This window comes from Aythya fuligula, chromosome 18, assembly GCF_009819795.1.
Source record: "Aythya fuligula isolate bAytFul2 chromosome 18, bAytFul2.pri, whole genome shotgun sequence".
Classification (NCBI taxonomy): domain Eukaryota; kingdom Metazoa; phylum Chordata; class Aves; order Anseriformes; family Anatidae; genus Aythya; species Aythya fuligula.
Genome location: NC_045576.1, coordinates 7,580,085 through 7,604,182, shown reverse-complemented (window position 1 = coordinate 7,604,182; position 24,098 = coordinate 7,580,085). Strand labels below are relative to the sequence as shown.

The 24,098-nt window shown below is 37.1% G+C and overlaps 1 protein-coding gene across 3 annotated transcripts in view; it reads left to right on the top strand.

The window, feature by feature from the left end:
• Nucleotides 1-22,358, top strand: part of STXBP4 (syntaxin binding protein 4) — a 72,880-nt gene extending 50,522 nt beyond the window's left edge. For all 3 annotated transcript variants that reach the window (XM_032199869.1, XM_032199870.1, XM_032199868.1), the window contains 2 exons: nucleotides 5,773-5,830; nucleotides 19,330-22,358. In XM_032199869.1, the coding sequence (XP_032055760.1) occupies nucleotides 5,773-5,830; nucleotides 19,330-19,441 (170 nt within the window). In that variant the 3' untranslated portion in view covers nucleotides 19,442-22,358. The remainder of the gene's footprint in view (nucleotides 1-5,772; nucleotides 5,831-19,329) is intronic.
• The last annotated feature ends 1,740 nt before the right edge of the window (nucleotides 22,359-24,098 follow it).

Here is a 24,098-nt window from a genome sequence, read left to right as displayed (position 1 = left end):
TCAGCTAGGAAAAAAGTATGTCTATAATAATGTCTGATCCCATGTACTGAACAGAGGTCAGTCTTATTTCCATAAATATGTCATTTGACTGGCTGTCTTAAAAGTTCCATTGTTTCCATGCTGTTCCTGATTACCTATATCAAAACAGTTCGTAATTTCAAAATTACCATAAAGATTTTAAAGTTGGTCATATAAGCCAATGTTCTGATAAAAATAGGATCTTTCTAAGCTTTCACCATGAGAAGCAATTAATTTTTTTTTTCAACTCTCATACTTAACAGTCACTTAATGTGGTGTATTTGTCTCACTAAGAGATGAATGTGTTTGCTGACATACTGGGTCAATATCTTATGATTAATAGGAAATGGGAAAAGACAAGGTCATCTTTCACCATGCCCTGGATAGCCAAAGTAAGGAAAATATTTTTCTGAAGTGTGGTTTCTAGGAACACTACTGAATGGAGACAAGTCAATCTGCCAACCATACTCTAAATTAGCATAAATTTCAATTACTAGTATTTCCCAGATGTCTCCACTTGAAAACTACTTACTCCGTCTTTGTTTTATTAAATCAACAAAAGAAAAAGGAACAGTTTCTTTAGAACGGAATTTGATATGTGAAAGAAAGGAATGGAATGTCCCCTTAGCAGAGTATTATTCATAAAATGAAACGCATTTGTTTGTGGGAAGAGCGCTTGAAATGGTCTGAAAAATAAAGTGGCATACAAACAAAGCTAGAAGTCCATACTCTCTTCTGAAAGCTGTTTTTCTGAACCTGATTTTTTACAGTTAATTTGCAAATAAATACTAAAATAAATTATATATTACTGGCAGCCTCAAAAAAGAGTCATTTTATGCCTGAACTCCACTGAACACAGTTGACAAGCAAGATGGATATTCCTCCACAAATTTTTGTTTTATCTGTGCCAAATCACATAACTCACTCAGGAGTTCCTCTGCCAGTCTTGCATCATATGAGGTCTCTAGTCTCATATCTGGGATGTTCCCATGTTCCAGTAGTACTCAGGAGTCCAAGACCAGGCATCAGATAACCAACAAGTTGAATCTTTCGCTTTCCATCTTTTTTCCATCTTCTCCCATCTTTTTCCTTGCATTGCCTAGATAGCACAGAGAGCAGAGACAAAGGCCCTGGAGAGCTTCACTAATGAATTTTGCATTATGATTGAAGCCGCAGGAGGAAGGTTTGAGTGCTGATAGGCACATCTGACTGAACTGGCAGATGCTGAAGAGAGATCAGAGTTCTAAACCTCATTTACCAAAAGATGGAGAAAAGTGTTTATAACATCCTTTAGTGAATCTTTTTCTATCAGAAATACTTTTAACAAATAATTACTATTTCTTCAAAAACTTCATAATTTTGCAGAATTGTAATATTTAACATAAATAAATCAGTAGTTCTGAGGTAGATCGTGCCCTGTTACTTAAAAATGTATGTGTTATTGCAGAAACCAAGCTAGGCAAAATGATACGTAAACAGTGACATTCTTATTTGTTGGTGGTCAAAAAATGTGTTCATTGTGAAACTGAATAAATGCACCATGTGGTTTTTGACTTCCAGATAGATGTTACATCCTTTAAGCTTGATGCCTCATTAATTCCAGACGAGGTGGTTTAATGCTCCAGCCATGAAATTGTTTAGCCCTGACAAAAGATATAACTTGGTTTTTTAATCATCTGAATAGTCCCACTTTGACCAAATCTAGACAGAATCCAAGTGAATAGTAAATTTTTGATCAACTCCTACTAGAGTCTCTGAATCTCTCATTTCTTTGAGTAATTTTGTCAGAAATAAGAAAAATAAAACACAGCAGCATTTAGCTGTTAGGGAAATAACTGTCGCTTTTTTCACCTGAGCGTTTTTGCTGTGGTATCTGCTTTTATCAGTCTCATCTGCTGATCTCCACATTTCTTTTTCTACATGTATAATGGTATTTCTTAACTAGCTTATTGAAGAAAAAGAATAACATTATGCACTACTTACAGGTTTGAAAACTGCCCAGTAAAATGAGGTTCTTCCTTAATTTCTGTGCTTTCCCCCTTGTTCCTTTAGTGATGTACCTTGATTGATGATGCTGTGTGCAACTTTTATTCCAGGAGAGCTGGACTGAAGCACAGGGGAGCGTATATGCATTCTGTCTTAGAAAAAATGGGCAGGATCTTCCACTTCTGTCACTCTATACGAGTTTATAATTTGGCCTGGTGTTTATCTTTCTGTTTACTGCAACCAACCAAGTATCAGTGCTGATGCGTTTTCTCTGTCCTTTTGACCCAGGGAAGTGATAAAGGTCCCTGAGATCCACACCTTATGAAGTATCAGGAAAAATTTGCTGTCCCTAGGGTTTCACTCCCTCTCTGCCCCTTACGCAGTGCTAACCTTACAACTGTGGGTATCGCAGCAGGCGTCTTGCAGCTGAGAAGGCAAGCAGTCACCAGGGATACCGCCATGCCGCACTGGTGCCAGCTGCAGCAGTGCTGGCACATATGCACACGTACAACAGCAAGTGGTTTGTTGTTGTTCTTCTTCACAAAAAAATTATATACTTCTCCTTTGCATTAACCCTAATTAGATGCATATACTCTGAACAAAATAATGGTAGGTTATAATGTGTTTTGGCTGACGTGGTCCCCTGGGAGACTATTTGTTCTATTTGGGCAAAGGGTGCTTTGGACTGTATTCCATGTGGTTTGCATGCATAATTACTTTTGCATTATTATTTTCACCTTACCTTGCAAAAGATAAATAATCACAAATATTTGAATAGCGAAAAGCCTTGTATTTTCTGCTGTAAGGAAACTACTTTTAAATACAGTAAATCTGACATTTTTAAAAGATTATATATGCAGACAACTGCAGCCAAGATATATTATTTATGAAGTTTCATCAAAGAATGTAGCAATTCACAGAAGAAATTATAAATATGTAGGAAACCTAAAGATTGCCACAGTTTATATAGGCTAAATCCTGTATGTTTCAGACTACATTTCTGTTTGAGCTCCTTTACCTCACATTTACTCCAGGTGAGAACTTAGCAATGTTTCAAAGCAAATCCTAGGAAAGATAACAACTCTGACCCTGGGGGAGGGGGGGGGTGAAAAAATATGGCACTAGGAAGTAGATCAGTTTATGAATGATTCATGGAGAAAGTGAGCTTGAAGTAAGTGGAGATGATGTCTGGGGAAATACAGTGCAAAACATGAGAGCCTCCTGGCTACCATGGGAAATACCAAGAAATACAAGTACAAATCTAACAGTGAAGGAAGGGCATGAAGGGAACAGAAGTGAGACTAGTAGTGAAAGAGTGAAAATGTTGAAAATAAAGGCATTAAAAAACACGTGTAGGTGGAGCTTTGAAGCATTTGGAGACTGAGTTGGACATACAACCTAATGCATGTAAAGTCAGAAAGACAAATAAAGCTGTGGGGATATCTCCAGGGCATTATTTGCAGCTGACAGATTAATTCAGTATGTATGAGAAGTGTAGTTTTTAATGGTTAAGAAAAGAATACAGAGCATTGGTTATCATTGCTACCTACTTTCCATTCTTCATTTAGAAGAGAAAAAAAAAAAGGAAATAAGTTCAGTCAAATTACTAGTGAAAAAAGTGTAATTATCACTGTTGAATGAAACAGGTGATGTATGGGATCTGGGTGAGCACAGAGCAGCTGCTGAGGTTTTATTCATAACTGAGCGAGTGTGTAGCAATTTATTTTGGATATTCATGTTTCATGCAGGAATGAGGAAAGGCCAGGGAAAATGGAAGCAATTGAAGGATGAATCCTGCTCCCATTCAGATCATTAGAAAATATTCATGTTGACTAAATAGTAAGGAAGAACAAGTGATCAAGTCTAGTGTATTTATCACTTAGAACACCCTTTTCCTACCTTCCTTCATAGAAGTTAGAGCCTGAAAACCGTTAACACAGCAACTACCATGTATTTAAAGGGAAGTGGCTGTGGATTATTCTCTCTCAAAAGCACTAGGTGGCATCTTTTAAGGAGCAGATTGTATAGATTTATGCCAAACTGAAAATGGGAAGAAACCTGAGATTACCAAGTAATATGGGGTAAAAGTGACAGGGAGAAAGTTAATCAGTGTGCTTTTTGCTTTTCAAGCTGTACAAAACAGCGATGGCGCTGTTCTACAAGTACCAATTCTCAAGTTACCTTTCTGAATTCTGGAGTTTTGGTAGACATACTTATTATTGTTTGCTTGGTGCCTACCTACAGCTATAATTACCTCTTAGGTGGTATCTTCTTCATTGTGCCAGTAATGATTCAGTAGCTGTAATGAACTTTGTTTATCTTTGAGAACTGAAGTCATCCCTTTCCAGATTTTTGAGAAGGACCACACTAGAAACAAAGGTGTGACAATCTGAGAAAATAAGAAGAAAATAAGCCTTTTAAGAAAGAATTAAAAAAAAAAAAAAAAAAAAAAAAAAAAAAAAATTGCTCACTTAGAGCATGCCTCAGTATGAAGTTTTCAAACATCCTATGGTGCGTGCAGTCCAGCACGATCTCCAAATACAAATTTTAAATCTAAAGCAGGCTCACAGATGGTTCTAATGAGCTGGTATTTGAGATAGACTGTGGCTTGAACAAAAACTGTTTAACTCCTGAAACACTAACATTTCCAGACGACTTTTAAGCTAAAATACTTGCAGAACTATTTCCATGCATCTTTTAATTTCATAGATATTTCTAGTCTACAAAAAAAAGGACCTTGCACTTTTCCTTATCTACATTACAGTATAGTATCACAAAAGCATACATCGGGAGCACTTTTACACACTGACTTATGGTTCTTTCTCCAGCACTTTTTAAGTTCTACAGTTGATTTTGAACAAGTAGTAATAAAAAAAGTAAAGTTTTTTGTGTTTTTGTTTGTTTGTTTGTTTGTTTTTTTGTGATATAATATAATGCCCTATTAAGAGTATTACTCACCTTTCTCATGGAAGGGACATCTAAACTAAGAACAAAATTCAAGACTGCATTTTCAAGGTTAGTATGCTTGATAATTAAAAAAGGGAAAAGGGCAGCAGTTTCTTAATACATGTAAAAACACCATCCCTTCAAAATTCATTTTTAATTTTTGCTAAATGGTGCTGTGCTAAATATTTTAGCTCCAAGAATTGTTAGTGTAAATCACAAAAGTAAGCAATGCACTTAGAAAATTCACCTTTTTCAAAATCTGTAGACATTGAAAAGTACACGTATGTATATCTGTATGTATTTTCTCTGACTCTCTAAGTATCTTGGAGTTCGTCTAAATTTCCAGAGTTTTGTATAAACACAGGAGGTGGTGATAAACCAGACAGCAGAGGATTTGATTCAGCCCAGACTCCTGCCTCATATAGTCATTGGCATCTGTATGTAATAGCTGTAAAAACAAATTAAAACAGATCTCAGTAGACCACAGGCATGGTTGGTTTTTATTTTCTTTTGTTTTGCCTTTTTATTTATTTATTTATTTAATGGGTGTGAATTAAAATAAAAAGTTCAAAAGAGTTAACTGCACTGCAATTTGACCAAACTGTCAGCTTCTGGAAAAGAAGTACCAGAAGTATCGTTGAGTTGCATATAGCTTTGTAGCTCAGCAAATATTTATTAAATTGCATTGTTTATATTATTTCCTACTACAAAAAGAGTGAGAATTCATTTGTAATCATTCTGTGAGATGGCTTGAACTTACACCACTTCAAAACCTTGTGTCACCTAAGCTTCGAGACATCTTATTTCTTTATTTTGTCGTAGGTCTACCGTATGGATGGGAAGAAGCTTATACAGCAGATGGAATCAAATACTTCATCAAGTGAGTATTTCTGAGGGAAAATGGGTCAGAGCTGAAATAAAAGCCCATCAAACTAAATGCATTTTTAAACTTAGAATTAACGGGGAGGAAAAAAAAAAAAGGCAAGCTAACGAAAACATTCACGTGTTTTCTGTCCGTCTTTATTACCAACATCACTTGTTCTTTCCTGTGGTTTAGTACTGCACTGTCCAGAGGGTCCTAGAGGGCTTAGTCAGAAATCCAACTGAAATTCAGTGAGAACTGTGTGACTCAATTCTTCAGATGTCTTTGAAACCCCCAGTCCACAATACTGAGACTCACCTGGTTGAGTCTGACCCTCTAATGGACCTAGGAGATATGGAAAAAAATCTCATTCCCTAAAAACTTTACAAGTATATATATGCATTTTTAAATGTTCTTAATTTGGGGGAGATGGAAGAATTCTAAGAGACTGTCGTGGTTTAACCCGGCCAGCAGCTAAACACCACAGAGCCGTTCACTCACCCTCTCCCCTCCCTCTCTGGGACAGGGGAGAGAAATGGAAAGTGAAGCCCGTGAGTTGAGATAAAGACAGTTTAATAAGACAGGAAAATAATAATAACAACAATAATAATAGTACAATGATTATAATAGTACTACTAATAATAATGTGTACAAACAAGTGATGCACAATGCAATTGCTCACCACCCGCTGACCGATGCCCAGCCTAACCCCGAGCAGTCCGGCCCCCTCCCCCCGGCTAGCCACCCCTATATATTGTTTAGCATGACATCAGTTGGTATGGAATACCCCTTTGGCTAGTTTGGGTCACCTGTCCTGGGTCTGTCCCCTCCCAGCTCTTGCTGCACCCGCAGCCTTGCCCGTTGGCAGGACAGAGCAAGAAGCTGAGACGTCCTTGGCTTAGTATAAGCACTGCTCTGCAGCAATTAAAACATCAGGGTGTTATCAGTACTCTTCTCATTCTAACCCAAAACATAGCATTCTACCAGCTACTAGGAAGAAAATTAACTCTGTTCTAACTGAAACCAGGACAGAGACATATTTTTAGAAAATAACAGTCTCATTTAATCCATGGATTTCAGTTCCATTGTGGCTTTAAGAAGCACAAAGTCCAAGAGTCTTACCAAATTCATCAGTTGAACTAGTACCTGGAGTTTTGTGTCTGCTCCTCTGATTCTGCCAGCACACCTCATAGTGCATTATAACTAGAACGTTAGTAATTTTCATTTTATCTCCTGTCCTGAATGGGTGTCTTGAGGGGAACTGCTTTAACAGTTAGTTCTGCCTTGTCTCTGAACTATCTCTAGCCATTGATGGTTTTTTCTTGATGACATATCCTGCTTCATAAGTTCTTGTTTCATAAGTTCTGTTGCTGCTAGATGATGAATGAACAGGACTGAAATCATTTAGTTAAAATTATAAAAGAATCAAGAGATTTCCAAGTGCTGTACCGTTTAGAAGAAAAATCCTCATAATCTAGACTTTACACTTAAAATACTAAACAGCAGTTTACAAATTTGGTATCACAGATTATTGACATTTCACGTTGTCATAGGCTGCAGGTTAAGCAACTTTTATTCCATTGATAATGCCACTGAAGCTGTACCTCTTGCAAAAGTCTTCTTTTGTATTCTGCATATATACTGTTTTTGTTCTTGATTTCTACCCTATGAAAGTTATAAATTATACCTACAGTTGCAGTTTCCGTAGGCTTTGCTTTATACATTTTAAAGAGGGTGCCAAAGATTAAGCTAACTAATAATGTAGTAATTGTAATAGTGAGCGGTTGTTACCTCCCCCTCCTTTCCCCCAAAAGAAAAAAATACAGAAAAATATGTCTATCGAGAGATACCTGCATTTTTTTGGAAGCTATTGCAAACAAATTTTCAAACTCTCCAGAGATTAGAGGAAAAGTGATATTGATGTTACAATAACAGAGTATCTAAAGAATAAAGAAAACATCTACGAAAGCTTTAAATCAGTAATCATCAGAAGAGGTGATCATGTGAAAGAAAAGCACTAAGATTTAAACCTTATTTTTTGCTTTTTTGCTTTCCTTAATTATAAGATTTCTGTAATGATTTCTAAAAGACTAGAATAATTTAAAAAAAGATGTGTAAATTCATTATTTAGCAACTCAAAAGTATGGTTTATATCCTGCTAATGTCTTACAGGTAGAGAATTGGAAGCTTCTTTGGAAAGACCTACTTGATAAAAGCTATAGGGATTTGTGGTATACGTTAGGGAAGGTTCTTTTCCATTGTGTTCCCAGGTTCTGGAAGAAGAAGTGCATGAAAAAGAAGTAGCTCACTGTATCTTCCAGAAGCTTCTGGAAATGAATAGCACAGTGTGCCCTTCCCCCCTCCTCCCAATATACTGGTAACTAATTCATATAATAGTTTTCTTTATTATTCCTCCAACAGATTGAAACAATTGCTGAGAAAAAAAATCATCTCCATTCCATATATCTCATGAATCATTGTTTAATTAATAGTTAGATATTCTGGCTGCTGAAATTTACATATTCTTTAATTCTTAAAGTTATGATGAAGATGCTATTTTGCAGGTGGACTCACTTCTTAAAAGACAGGAAGGGCAGCAAATCTTTGCACTGAGATACAATTACTTTTATCCCAAACTCTTGCACAAGTCATGTTGAAGTTTATGTATTAGCTAGCCAAGAAAAGCAGGGACATTTTTTTTTTTCCTTTTTTCAAGCACACTGTTCTGTTGTCCTCAATTCACCCCATGGTGCCTTGAGCTAGTTGTATTAAAGCAGACGTGATTTTTTTTTTTGCAGAGGTTTCCACACACACCATATATGATAGCACATTCAAGCTCTAATCAAAACATGGCTTTCATTTTCAGATAGATGTAAATTCTGGGATTTATACAAAAAAAAAAAAAAAAAGAAGAAGAAGAAAAATAACTTTATGTAGAAAAATAAAGGAAGTTAAAATGAATCAATAGCCAATTTCATTGCAATGGAAATAAGTATGTTAAAATAGAGGACTGTTCCCTTGGTCTCCATCTGTTGATAAAGGGAGCCATTACAGCACAGTTGGAGGGTTAAGGTGAATGCTGGATTCTGTCCTAGATAAAACATTTGTAATACAGGTTTATGCCAGCATAATTGGAAAATGAGCTTGAAGATAGTATTATACAAATTATATAATAGCTAATACAATTTAGCAATAGAATAGAAGAATTCTCACATTCTTGAGACACTTTCCCTCTTTTTTTTCTGGTTTTGTTACTTGTGTTTTTCATACAAGTGCTTATCTGGATGACTCAGCAGAAGCTAAATTTGCTAAATGTGCTCAAGAAATTTCTTTTAAGATCTGCACTTGGATGCTGAACTGTTGCAGCTGTAACAATAAGGTGCTTATTAGTAACAGTAGAATCTCAGCTAGTCTAGGTGGTGGAATCCTAATTTCACAAAACTTCATGTTTCTCATGTTGTCTCTGCATGTTGAAACTACAGATTAGAACTGAGTAGATCACATGAGTATGCTTTTTCAGGAATTTTTGCATTTCTGACCTTTGATCAATAACGGATCATAAATGTTCTTCCCTCTTCTTAATGTGCTCCTGGCATTACAAGTGATAGGAGCTCACGTTTTTCATCGTTGTTACCTTCTGTAATCTGTCCTATGCAGTTCTTCATGACAGTCTTTATGCGGCAGGCAAGGAATATTTATCTGTTTTAATCACAGAGAAGGGAATGAAATCTCCGTCCGTGTTCTTTTGAATGGAACAACCACATTTGTTAAGAGGTCTTAATTGAGTTCATTAGAATGGAATTAACTGAACATTGGAATAAGACATCACAATAATTAATATTCCTTTTTACCTATTTCCTAGCATTGCTTACATGACTGGTGCCAAATGTTTGTACAGAGTGTAAACTAGGCTTTTCCTATGCTTGAAAATTCATACCTCTCACTACTCTTTGTAATGTGCATGAAGTCCATCTGGGAAGTTAACTATTTAGAGCAAGGACCAAGGGTTACAAAAGTCTCTTGTTTCTAACAGTTTGGTAGAGATTTCAAGATGAAAATTCTACCTAATGTTGAAAATATCTTTTTCTAGGAGGAACTTAGCTTGACTTCCATCTTTATCAGCTGATCCTTTTCAGTAGCAGTTAATCAAATCATTTAAATGAGGATTAGCAGAATAGTTGATACTTTACTGTCCTGGTACCGGTACTATAAACTTGTTCTCTTTAGCTGCGAATTTCAATCCTTTCGTTCTCTGCTGTTTAGAACAGCCAAATCTTTGAGGGCATTAAGAGTTACTTCAACACTAGCCCACTCCAGTGTATACAGATAGAAAAACGTGTTATAATTCTCTAAGTGTAGCCACAATTTAGCTGATCTTATGTGTGGATTGTGCCTTTTCCTATGCAGTTATGCTGTGACACAATACAGAAGCTGCGGTGGCTCTGTTCAAATCCACAGCAGTTTTACAATATGCTGAAGACAATCAAATATTATTTTAATTAGTAGTTGCCTTCAGTTCCAATGTGTTTTATTAGGCCATCAGCTAGTTGAGTCCATAAATCTATATGTTATAAATCTAATGCAGTAAACACCCCAGAATGGAATCTTAATAGCGCATAAGCTTGAGACAGCTTGCTGTGAAATTTCCATAAATATCTCTGAAGGGGGTGTAGCAATATGAAGTGCATGAGAAATCAGAGTTTAAAAGAAGCAAACCAGCTGGCTTGTGTTACACACTAAAGTGAAACCCACTTATGTGAATAACTGACATGAATAAAACATTTACATGGCTATATTCCTAAGACGCTGAATTGCTTTCCACCTATAAGAGAAAGCTGCTTCTTGTCCAATACTCACCTCAAGTCAATTTTTGAAATCACCTCTTCTACTCAGCAAATCATTTCAGTCTCTCAGTAAATTATAATCAATCAACCAGATTGCTAAGGATCAGTCAAAAAGTACTGGCAAGTGTGAGAAAATTAGCTTTTAGACAGCTAGTGTCATAAACTCACACGATTCGGTGCTAGGCATTAAGGTCATGTGTATAAATTTACCATGAAATATCAGACAGTAATGTAAGCCTCTCTGATTTACCATGAAGTATCAGACAGTAATGTAAGTCTCTCTGAGCTGCATCTCAGTATGCATTGGAGATAAAGAACTTCAAATGTCTAACAAATATAAATTGACAGTTATCAAGAGGACAAAAATTACACCAGTAGACTAAAAGGCAGTGATAAGCTTCATTGGTAGTATAGCTGTGCTTTCCTCCTGCTGGACAGTAAAAGTTTAATTTGGCCAGAGATACGTGTTGAAATAATGTTCTGAAATGGTGTGCTTTAAAATAAAGGAGAGGCAAGCACTATTTTAGTTTGCATGTAGCAATACCATCAGTCATTCACACATGGCCCCAGATTCATGGCCCGTCAGTTGATGTATAATAGAAATGTATTACTGGTGTCTGTTTCCTTCCCAATTTACACTTGGTATTTCTATTCTTGTTTATATCAGCAAATTCAATCCAGAAGAATTGAGATTCTGACCTCATTAACTCAAATGGGTTAGCCCAATGGGGTTTTCAGCAGTCCACTGCAATTCCAAAATCAGAGAAGAAAATCATAGAAAAGTCTAGATTGCAATAAATCTCTGGAGATCAGCTAGCAGCTAGTCAAACCTTCGGTTGAAGAATAAATTATAAACTAAGTCTTGAATATTTCCAGTGGTGGAGATTCCACCACCTATCCCAAATGCCCTATTCCAATATTTAATTATTCTCACAGTGAAGTGTTTTGTTTTTTTTTAATCTAGGTAGAATTTCTCCTGATGGAGATTATGTCCATTTCCTCCTGTCTGTCACCATATGTCCTTGTAAGAGTGCCTCCATTTGCTGTATAACTACCATTTAGGTACTAGAAGACTTCAATTCCACCCCCCCAAGCTTTCTCTTGTCTAGGCTGAACAAACCCAGTTCCTTCAACCATTCTTCGTGTGCCAAGTTTTCCAACCCTCTAGTCATCTTGGTGATTCTCCACTGAATCCTCTCCAATTTTTCTAATGTTTGTCTTGACCTTGGGGAACCAGTATATTGAAGAGATCCCACATAATAAGGTAAAGAAGTTGGATATTAATGAGTTTTACCTATTAGATGGTTAAGACTGTTCTTCTGTTGTGACAAATTCAGTTACTGATGTTCTGGTAGAAATTCCTGCCCTGAATAGAAATTTTAGCTATAAGGCCAGAAGCAGCAAAGGGCTAATGAGCCCTCATCTCACCTGCATTCAGATGTGTAGGCACTTAGCAATCGGCTGGGTGGCATTAGGATGGGAAAAGTTTTGTAAGAGAAAGTAAATCTTGTTCACTTTTAAAGCTAATTATGTGGTCATTTTTGCCCAAGTTTAGTTCACAAGTAGTGTTGAGTGAGTTTAGTAAGTGTTGTAACCACTGCTAGAACAAAATTTCACTTTTATTTTATGGTCTGGAATTAAAGTCCTGTGGAAATCACAGCACAGCACCAGTGCAAACAGAAAGACAGCATGTTCTGTCATTGAATGGATTTTGTGATTTTGTGACTTCTGAGTTTGATTTTTATAATAGGCAAAAGAGTCTATCCAGAATTTTGCTCCCCAAGCGGAGTGTCAAATATGCTAATTAATTAATATACACTGGTTCTTTAGAATCACACAGGAACAGTATAAAAAAGCATTGCTGGGACACTGATTTTTTTCGCCAGAAAAGCCATCAGAGTTAAGCTCTTCCATCCTCCCACTATATTCACCTTTAACATATGGCAGCTCTGTATCATGAGACTGGCACCTAAAATTAGGTAGGGCCTTGCTATTCTCCCTCCCACTCCCACCCACTCCTTGCATATGTATACAGTTTGTAAGGACCAGCTGTGAATTTTGCCCCTGTAAACACTGTTTTTCTAGCTTTTTAATAGGGCTAGATTCCACCTATTCCAAATTAACTGTTACTTTTCTCAAGAATGTTTATCTTAACTTAAATTTGCCTGAAAGACAAGTAGAAGTTCCCAAAGATGTTAATCTTTCAGGATGTTTTCCATTAGATAAGTTAGAGCCTGTGATGTTTTCTATCTTAGAGCAAAAAGGAAACAGTAATGTTTGATTTAGTATTATCTTTCAGTAATTTACCTAGAAATCAGAGGCTTCACATTGAAGCATTGCATACTTAAGTGTGACAAAAGAGGCACTGAAGGTGCTCTGACCATGTATCAGTATAACAGAATAGAATTTCGTTCACGTTCAGTAGCAACCTAAAGCCAAACAATACTTAAAATGCAGATTAATAAAAACACACATGATGCGTTCTGGTAGCTTTTGAAATGATATCTAACAAATCAAGCTTCCACTTTGAAAAATAACAAATGATACTTACTTTATCTTATTCTATTTTGTTTGGTTTTGCTTGGGAAAGAGCCATCATTAATTTTATTGAAAGCTGGGCATTCACAGAAACTGTTTATGATTTTATGACTGAACTAAGAATAGCAAAGCATGTGTGATAGATGAACTTCTGTAGTATAAACACTGATGTTTTACAGCACTAGAGCTAAAGGTATCATCATAAAAGGAAAATAAATCACAGTTGATTTTACATACTGTATGCTAAATTGAAAAAAACAAAGCTGTTCTTTTGATAAGTGTACTCTACATTTCTACTGCATTATAAAGAAAGAACCCCAAAAGCTAACATATTGATGTATGTTCAGCTTTTCCTCTACTATTCCATTACAGTATACATGTATGGTAGTGTATTACAATATACTAGTTAAGTGTAGAACCTAAGTAATGGTTGGAGTGGCCTTTCTTAGAAGAAATCAAGTTCAATAAAGTTCAAATTCTAGCAGAGGTGATCCAGGAGTAAACTTCTGTATGTCCCACTAACATTTATGTTTCAGTGACTTGAGAGTAGCAAGCTAAGAAAAACTGTGATCTGCTGTACTGAACGTGCAATTGAAATCCCCCTGGACTGAACCCAGGACCAGCTCTGCTTCTAACCCCCTCCATAGTGATAGGCAAGTTAGTTGCACCAAAATTGATATTTATCAAAATCATTATTGTGGGTGTTCCCATCTTATTAACTTTGATGGTTTGTGAGCAGGAATGGATATTTTGAGGCATGGAGTATTCTGTTTCCACTGAGTTCAAAGAATGATGCAGTTTTTTTACATCTGTGAAATTGGGCCTTTCCTTTTTTACACGTCACTCAGAAATAGAAGTTGCTTTGAAAATAATTCCTTTTACCTGTCATCCTCAAACCTTCCTATCTAAAAAGAGAGGAAAGAATAGTTCTATAGTCACAAAAATTTGCAAATATTTAAATAAAGCTGGCTCAGGCTAACCAAGTTCTAACTATTACTACTACTTTTAAAGCATAACATTCTAAAACTCTGTATACATCAACTCAACATCAGTTGAAACACTTTCAGATGTAACTGTAAGAATTTGGGTAATCCTGACATATTTCATTTTGATTTTTGGATGTCCAGCTTGTGACATCTCAGAGAACTTTTATTTTCACAAAGTCTTAATGTCTGGCATCTGAATACCTGCCCCTTTGCTGTGTCTCAAATTGGTCGCTAGGAATAAATACATACAGAAGTAATGTTCCTCTTCAAAAATTGTGCCCCCTGGTTGTTCTTTGTTCACTGTCATTGTTGAATGAAAACAAGACATTAAAAGAAACAGCAGTGATTTAGTGTAAGACATTTTGCTAACTAAAAAATCATGAGGGCTTAAGGATAGCTGGGATAAGATGAAAATTCAAAATAATTTCTAAGGTTTGGAAGTGTTTTTTTGCCAGATAATCAAGTTGCAGGGAATTCAGTTACTCTGATGTCCACTGAAACCCTGTTGCATGACTATAAGGAAAATGGCCTCAGATGTAAAAACTAGAAAACTTTGCATTGGATTTTATGATAACATGAGCTTGTAATACAAGAATGTTAAGACCTTAAGCTGCTTTTGGTTGGGTAATTTTTTTTCCTGAGTGGTTGTTTGTTTTTTAATTTCAAGAACCAAAATGGAGAAACATTCTTTCAGCTTCCACACACACTGCACACACTGTCCAGGTTCTGGTCTATCATATAAGACATCTGTTAACGTTTCCTCAGTGAGGAAATACTTGAAGCTGAAATTATTTTTTGCTCAAGACTTGTAAATACCACTGCAATCAGTGTGTTGATTTCTGTTACCTCTGCTGGGTAATTTTACTCTTAGACTGGTGTGATCAGAGGTCTTGTTTTCATCCATTCACTTGGATATTACTGCTACAAATAGAACTGGAAATTTGGAATTTGCACTCCTAGTAAGGTTTCCTGTGTTGGGGCAAGATTTGGCACTTATGGGCTAAGCCGTGTGTTCCTGAGGTCTTCCTGGGTTTTGAGAAAGCCATCAGAAGCAGAACAATGCACAGCAGGGTTCTTTTCTGTATGTGTTTCTTCTGAGGCACTCAGGCTTTAATGCATTTCAGTACACATGTAGTTTAAATAACCCTTGAGTGTGCTCTAGGCTGTAGTAGGAAAAAACTTATATCATCTTGGCCCAATTCTGCTTACCAAGGTATCAGGCCCACAGGACTGATGCAAACTGAGCGTCTTTGTACAAAAGGCCCCCTGTGTCCCATGCAGGATGGGTGTAGCAGGGGGGCAGGCTGATGGACCCCAGGGCACCCTGAGAAGAGGATGGGTTGTCCCTCCCTGTTGGAGCGGTGGTAGCAGGGCTGGATGCGCAAAGCTAACGCTGCTGGTCTGTGTGGTCTGCTGCTGCTGCAGAAATACTGCACTGGAGATTTTATGATGTTTACTTAACAGACACAGGATTGTGAGGTACTGTATATTTTTAAAGAGCACTTTTAGGGTAATAGCAGATGGCTAATACCAGGGTGAGGTAGATTTCAGGTCATGCTTTAAAACTGCAAGAAGATTGCATATCCTGTCGCTCAGACCTTTGGGTTTATTCAGCCTTTGCTCAGATCTACCATTAGTACTGTTTTCATTTTCAACTAGCCTATTAGTTTGTTGGGAATAATTTTTAATGATCTAGCACATTATTTAGATGAACAAATCATCCTAGTGGTAACTGCCTTCTGAAAGTGCCCATAGATTTTTCTTAGTAGACAATTGTTTTATCAAGGAATAAATGACAGAAGTTTCATCTGGAGTTTCACCTTATATCCCTCAATTTCTAATTACTGTACAAGCAAAATCTTCAGTCCCTGAAGGAAATACAAATAATTATAATAATAAAATTATGGCACCTTAGGACACAGTTCCAAGAAGTGACAAGTGCTCTCAATCTTATTACAGCCAATAAAAGGTAAGGTCACTGCCACCTTCCAGGGCCTAGCATCTCCCTGGGACTACTGTTATATGCTGTGTATGTTCCATGCATTGAAAGAGGGTCCAGCTTTAAACCAATTTTAACAAAAGAGGGAGAGGGGGGGAAAAATGTTTAATTTCAAATCATATGATTTTTCATAAATACAATACAAAAACCCTTCCCAAATTACCTGTAGGTTCCAAGTTTGGAAAATGTCTTTCCCAAATGCCCTTTGATTGATTTTACTTGCACAAACTTTACTTGGTTGTTTTATTTTATTCTAATCCTTTATTTACAAAATTATAATTCTTTAGTTATAGCTAAGAACTAGTTATTCCTTGCAGAGCCTCCCAGTATCTGTTCCTCAAAAGACAAATGGGTCTTGCACCAGATTGCTCCTTTTAAGTAATCCTGGTGGAAAAATTCAGCCAGGTGTTAATGGCTGTGGTCCCATGTCAAAAGAAAAACAAAGCTCCAAAGAATACTGCATGACTGCATTGTGGCTTAGCATCCTGCACAGTGACTTACAGCAGCTGTGTAGTCTGCAAGACTCTTCACAGTCCCCTGTTAGGATCCAGAGTTTAGCCCTAATTGGAGAATTTGCTTTAAGGTGAACGCAAAGTTTTGAGCATTTTGATTATGTTCAAAACCTAACAAAGACACAGACGTTTTACACAATTTTGTCTTAGAATTTTCTTTGAATTATGCTTTTCTTGAAGGACTGTCTTAAGTTCTCATTTTAAAAGAAATCATCTTCCTTGCAAAGAAGTAAGAGCCATAAGGAGGGTAATTATATTGGGATTTTAAATAATTCACTACCATTTCTTTGCCAGAAAAAAAAAAAAAAAAAATCTCATGTTTTGTTTTTCCAAGCTCTAAATTTTTTCCTGTAATTTGGTAATGTTAAGAAGATAAACTAAGCTACTGACATACTTCAAGATCAAATGTTTTTGGTTTCTAACAATAACTTTGGTTTCCCTCTGATGGCAATGACTTGTTTGAAAACCTGCAAGTCTTTAGATATTGTTAATTGCTCTGAAAATTTGAAATGAATCTTTTGAACAAGAACATTTGCAAACGGAACACATTTTACATTTAGAATGTGTAGTGCTGGCTTTCTATATCTTTTAATATTCAGAACAGTTTCTTCAATTAGGCAAAGCCTAGAGGTAGGTTTGAATTCCTTCTAGCTCATACTGATGGCCCTAACACACAAATCAGAGAGGATGTATTTCTAATACAGGAATGTTCTGCAAACCAGTAAATCTGGGATTATCTCCTTGGACTGATTATGTCAAAGCTCTTTAGCCACAGCACTTGTGGGGAGCTAAAAATAAATAGCCAGGGGTTTATATATTTATTCTTTACCTAAATAATCTGTGCATATTGTGTGTGTCTTTCTACAATGGGAGACATGTTATCTGGACTTAATGTTTATTTATAAGAGTTCTTTTCCTAGTAAGGATTTTAACAAAGGGTTTAAAACAAACTGTCCTACAAGAAGCATTCATGGGATAAATCTAGTGCTAGTTTAAAAGAACTGAAGAACTATCAGAAGCTTTTACAGTTAATTGACATTAGAGCAAAATTTGGCCTCGGATTTTGAAACTGGATGAAAAGCTTCTTGTTAGTTTTTTTTTTTTTGAGGATGAGAACTGAGGGTTGGTTTTTGTGTTTTTTTTATTCTTGCTTGGTCCTTACTAAGACACTGCCTCAGTTGAATTACTGGCTACATTCGTGGATTACCAGTTCAGAGATAGGTTAGCTAGTTAATGCAGCTCGAGGTGTGATTTATGCTAGCATCATATTTTCCTCTTGGGGAACATTATTGTCACGCTCATCACATTCAACTTAGTCTAAGCTCAGTGAATTCAAATGCAAGGTGTGAATGCAAGGTAAAATAACCCAGTCATGTTACTGGAAAAGCGACCCCCATACCATTAAGTCAGTGTAGTGGAACATTGTCTTGGAAATTCCTACTTTAATGGATTGATTTCCAGTCAGATATTTGAGAGAGCATTCTTGAAGACAGAAAGGGGAAGTATTTTCAATTGAAAAGGTAAATCTAGAGTAGTTCCATCATGGCACTTCATATTTAATTAAGCTGATGTACCTGAAAGATGAGTATAGGCATGGGCTTTAGGTACACGATATGTTAGAAGCTGTGAGACATACTGAGAGCAACTGTTTGTCTTTTATGGTGTATATTTTATGTGCCATATTTTTCAGCTACTTTTTGTAATGAACTTGTATTACAAAATTCATCTTTGCACTGACTTGACTATAAAAACGGTGAATTTATTAGCAAGATTTTTTTAAGTGAAAAGAAGCTATTTCCTTTACCAAGAACATATTATTCCAGAAGGGAGAAGAGGCTGTGTCTTGCCCACACACAGTATGGCTAGCATGGATACTACCAATCATAAGGTGTACAGTGTTCTCACCCTCAAACAGTAAGCCCATTCCATTTGTCTGTCCTTACTGAGCCTTGAGCAGGTTCTTTCCATTCATGTAGAAGCTTAACAAGAACTGTAAAGCAGCTTAGGCTGCATTTCAAGTATAGGGTTTAAGCCTTTAAAAAATAACACTCCCTTTTATTACTTACATGTGTAAAGGCTGTGGGAGCATCCCCAGAAATTGTTCTACAGGTTGTCTAAAGTGCATCCTTTTTAAGGTTTATTCATCAATATATATATTTTTTTTAATATTTTTTTTTCTGCAAGAAGATAAATACCTTAATGATGAGCATTTGGTCAACTTCCTCTTGTCGGCTGTGCCTTAGTGTCTACCTGGTCTGATGGCAATGTTAATACCCTGCTAGCTTCTCAGAGTTTTCTAAGACTGATAGTCTGGGCTGTACGTTGTTGCTGGGTTAATTGCCTGCAGTTCTATTAGATAACAGGAAATGTCACTAGGCTGTATCAGGAGTCTCTTACAGAAGCATTCTCTCATATTTATTTGGAATTGAGACCTTCAGTCCACGTTTTAGCACCCACAAGGCTCCTCATTTTGTTTCTAAAATCTCACAGTTAGCAAGACAAAAAGAATTCTGTATTTGAAAGTGTGGTAATGATCAAAACGAGGCCAGAAAATTGCAGATTCCATCTAGTATGTCTTGTTTCTGAGGTTGGTAAACCTCTTCTGGGTTCCTAATAGCATTTCTTGGTTCTTTTCTAGCCATGTGACCCAGACAACATCATGGATCCATCCTGTAACCAGTGCACTAAGCTTGCGTTGCTCTGAGGATGACGACGATAGAATAAGAGAGTCTCCTGTGTCCAAGACCTGAGGACGTTCTGCTGATAAAAAGTAGTTTGTCTAATTTCAGTACATTAGTGAGAGGATGCACACTTTTTAATCTAATTACCTTCTAGTCTGATGTAATAGTACCCCATGACACTTCTCCCCTTGAAGTCAGAGGGAGCACTGCTGTTTGTTTAGGTGGGTTTGTTCTTGGGTGCCTCAGAAGCTGCAGAAGTCTCTGTGCAGTCCTTAACCAGCCCCAGTTCAGTGTGCAGGGATCAGGCTTACACTGGGAGCTGATGCAGTCTTTTCATGACTTCTGTATTGGCATAACTCCATTGACCTGAGATCAAATTTTCACAGTTTTGACCAGCATTAGAGTTAGATTGGGCCATTGGATGTACTTCACCTGGTAAATTCCAGCTGATGCTTTGCTGAAAGGCGCAAAATGAGCTTTTTCTTTTTTTAACCAGTACTAGTGAGTGTAATGTAGATAGATGCCTTTTGTGCAACTACTGAAAAATCTGGTTTTTATAGAAGTTTTTGAAGGAGTTTTGCTGATAGAAATTTGACAATTTATTACAAGTATTGGAGTCCTGATGACTTTTAAAACAATTATTTTTAAACATTTAAGTATTTTAAAACAAATACTTATTTTTAAGATCGTTGGTTGGACTTTAGGAAAATGAATCTTTGATAAGTTGTCAAGTAAAAATAAACCGTTTGGTAGAGGACACCATGCTCTGTCAACAATACGAGGCCAGAAAGAAAATTATTCTACTTTTGTACTCTGCTAAACCGATACATACATGCATCAAATACTTCAGTGGAAGCTGTGAAGTTTCAAGTACAATGAAACCTGTGAAACCACCTCCAGGATCAGCAGAAATCAGTCACCTCCTCAAAGTTGATCTTTAAGTAGAACAAAATCATTTTGTAAACATTGGTGGTGATTTAAAGAGGATAAAGAAAATGACAGGGAGTGCTACTGCAATCTAATGAACAAGTTTCACTGTACTTCAAAAGCACAAGATATTTTAAATCTCATTATTCACAGCTCAACATATGATGCCAGCTTTGTCAAATATATGATTCTGTGCTGTTTTTTTTCTGGAGGCTCTTTGTGTGTGTGTGTATTATATATATTATATGGTAGGTGTTGACTAATGAATGAAAGAAGGATCTGAAACTTTGCAGAGGCACTGATGAATATCCCAAAGGAAAACCCTCTCTCTGATCTTCAGGCCAAGAAGGAAAACAGTATTTTAACAGTGTGAGAAAGGCACAGGCTACAATCTGCATTTTCCTAAGGTGCATGCTTCAGGACTTCAGAACATCCCTGAAAAGGCTGACGTACCCATCTTCACCTCACTCTTACTGCCTGATACAAAGAAATGAAGCTGTACAGCCACATTTTTTAGAGGTCTATATCCAGCAGGTTTGTCATTAGAGTTAAAAATTCATCTAGTCAGGGGAATGGATATAAAGACCAGACCATGCCCAGTCAGGCACACTGTTGCTGTTGATCTTTTTGAATCAAAAATGATGTACAGCTTTAACCCAAGTCAAGTCTCTTTGAATAGCAGTGCAGCAATCTACTGCATATGGCCTGTGAGCTGCAGAGCACATCACCAAATGTTCTTCCTGCAGGAGAACAAAGTGCAGCTCACAAAAGAGTTTTCTGCAGGCTTTGCTGGAAGATGTCAGGATATTTTGAATAAGCAAATAGGAAAAAATGTTTTGTACTTTTAACTAGGTCAGAACCAAATTATCCATGAATCTACACAGGTGGTGTGGATTAGGAGGAAGAGCTTGCTCAGCAGACCCACAGTAACATATATTTCTGAGAAAATTTCTCATAGCAATAACACTTGAATGCTTCATTTGTATTTCGCTCCAATGGTTCCTACGTGCTTCATAGCCTCCTTTGTGTTCCCCAAGAACAGTCTGAAGGCAAAAAGCGTGTGCTTCAGTTTCAGGGCCAGGCACTCTAGCTGCACCTTTATTTAAATCCCTTTTCTGAAAATGGCATAGGGCATGACCCACAAACTGCACGTAAGGTACTGAATTCCTTGCAATATTTACTGTAGCCTTAGTAGTAATTTGACTGATTAATGACAGGCACTTTTGGTTCATAATTCCATGATAGTATGCAGTTCCAGATCACATATAGACTCCAGTTTTCCATTTCTGTTTCAGAGAATTTTGAATCTCCACTTGACCCTCGCAGTCGATTTATTGTGTTAGTGGCTTTCTGACAGCTAGCTGGGTGTTTCAAATAGGCAAAGCTATTTAGGGACAGAGACTGTGGATCAGGCAGGCTTCATCAGCAGAGGCTTTATAGAGACCTAGCAGCAATTTAAAGCTGTCCTTCTGCTAGATCAGCTGGAGGAGGACAGCTATGCGCATACTGCTTGCCCTTCCCGAGGAGCTGGTAATGATCTCTTGCTCCGAGCATGCAATGCACAGCCTGCTGTGCACGAGAGGGGGAGAAATCAAGACAAAATGTTGGCATTCTGCCGGCTCTGCTTACTGCCTCCACCCCCAGATGAGAACATTTCAGAAACCTGGAGACTATTTCTCCCTCTCTCTTATAAATTTGCCTAGAAATTAAAGACATTAGAAACAGATCTCTGCATCTATCTAGCTTTTTCTCCAGTAAGCATTATCTCTTCAGATAATCCGCTAGATCAGATTCTCTGCTTTTGAGGCTACATTTTCATACCTAGAATCTCCGAATGTTCTCATCTATTTTTGTACGCTGGCATACTTGTTTCCTAGGTTATTTCTCTCTATCTCCCCTTGTCTCTTCCTTTCTGTGAAATATTTTGTGAAATTATTTTTATTAAGGGGAACCGCGTATATTGAGAAAATGGTTCTAGGATAATTTAAAAAGAGTTTGTAAAGAGCGGTTGTCAAAATATGCAACACTGTAAACAATAACTTTTCATTTTTATTGCAGAATAAAAAAAATATGTGGAAAAAAAAAAACAGAAGTGTACTTTGTAACATCTAAAATAATGAAATTACAGCTTTAGAAGGGAGTGGCAATTGGGCCATAAATAATTCCTGTACCTCCATTTATTTTTCATGTAAAGATGACACTGAAAAATACTGTTCTTGTACACGCTGGTATTAATCTTTACCTGAATACTTGCACCACACTGCCCTTCAAATACTGCAAATACTCCAGTAAACTTAAACTGGCACATTCACTGTCATCAAAGCAAGTAACTTAACACAAATGCCTACATAGACATATTAGATACTCAAACTCATAGATGCTAAATAATTTCCTTGGAACACTACTCAGTGTCTCACTAAATTCGATGATCCTTTCAACAGACAAACCGGATAAATACACGCACACATACATACATGAGCTGGCTATTCCATGGGCATTGCATACATTTTCAGGCATGTGTGCTGGCTGTTGCACAGCCACACTGCCTAACCTGTCCTAAGCCACTGGTGTTTTACAAGCAGGTTAGTGTAATGGCTGCACTGTAGTTTTCTACAGTAAAGTCTACAGAAAAGATACAGATATTATGTAAGCAAATACATGTAGCCTCTATAGATTTTTTTATGATCAATCAGAAAAACAAAAGCAGTTGCTGTTTGTGCACAGACATTTGATACAAGGTAAGGGCCATCACCTATGTTTATTTGGACACAACCTTACAGCACTAAATCTATTCTGACACTGATTTTATTTGGAGCCTTCGGGATTCACGTGGGTTTGCTGTGGTGCTAGACTGCACAGAGAATTTCAGTTTCAGTTCTCAAATAGTTTCTCTCAAAGGGTGATCCTACTCAGACTTTGTCTAGAAAGCCCCCTGCTTAATACCATACACTTTAAAACTATAAATGATGCAGATTACCTTTCCTCTTTGTATTTAAAAATATTTCTGCTGGTGGAAATCTCTTGTGTATTTCAAAGTAAAGATTTCAGCGATAGAAAGTACTTGCTTCCTATGTGGCTAAGCAGTACCAGTCACTTCATCACCTACTATTCAGGCTATGCAAGCTATTGAATCTGCTCTTGTGTATTTTCTGGAACTGTTGTAGGCATGTAATGGGACAGAACCACGAGTCAGTAAAGGACAGAGAGGACAAATCCCACTTTTTCTGCTTTAACATAAATTTTCTCATATTTTTAAGAACAATTTTTAAAGGAAGCTGGAAAAGCAGATCTAGCTTGCTACAATTTCTGTGCAGGTCTCTGTGGAGCCCCACATAGTTTACTTACACTCTACCTGGTTGTAGTTTAAGGAACAGAAGCCAGTAGTACCAGATCTGGAAATCCATCAGCATCTTTGGCCTCCATTGTAAATGAAGGAATAAGAAATTACACTAAAATGAGAAACAATATAACAGGGGCAATTCCTGTTTCCCTAATAAAACTTCCTATCTGCTACTGATCCTTGCAATTAGCTTGTTTATTTCAGCACGTATTTGCTTCGTGGACACTCCCTGTAGCGTGGCCTCATTGGCACCTCCCATGACTAAGGGCTAGGGTGTCTGCAGGCATAACCTGAAGGCATGGGAAATCCTTTTAAGAAAAACATTTGTGGTTGTGGGAATAGGCGAGGTGGTGAAGGACTGACTGGATGGAAAGGCTTTCCTGTACCTGCACGTTCTGTTGTGGCATAGCCTGTGGAAGTGGCTTTTCTGGGAACTGATGGGGTTCTTAATGCTCTGCT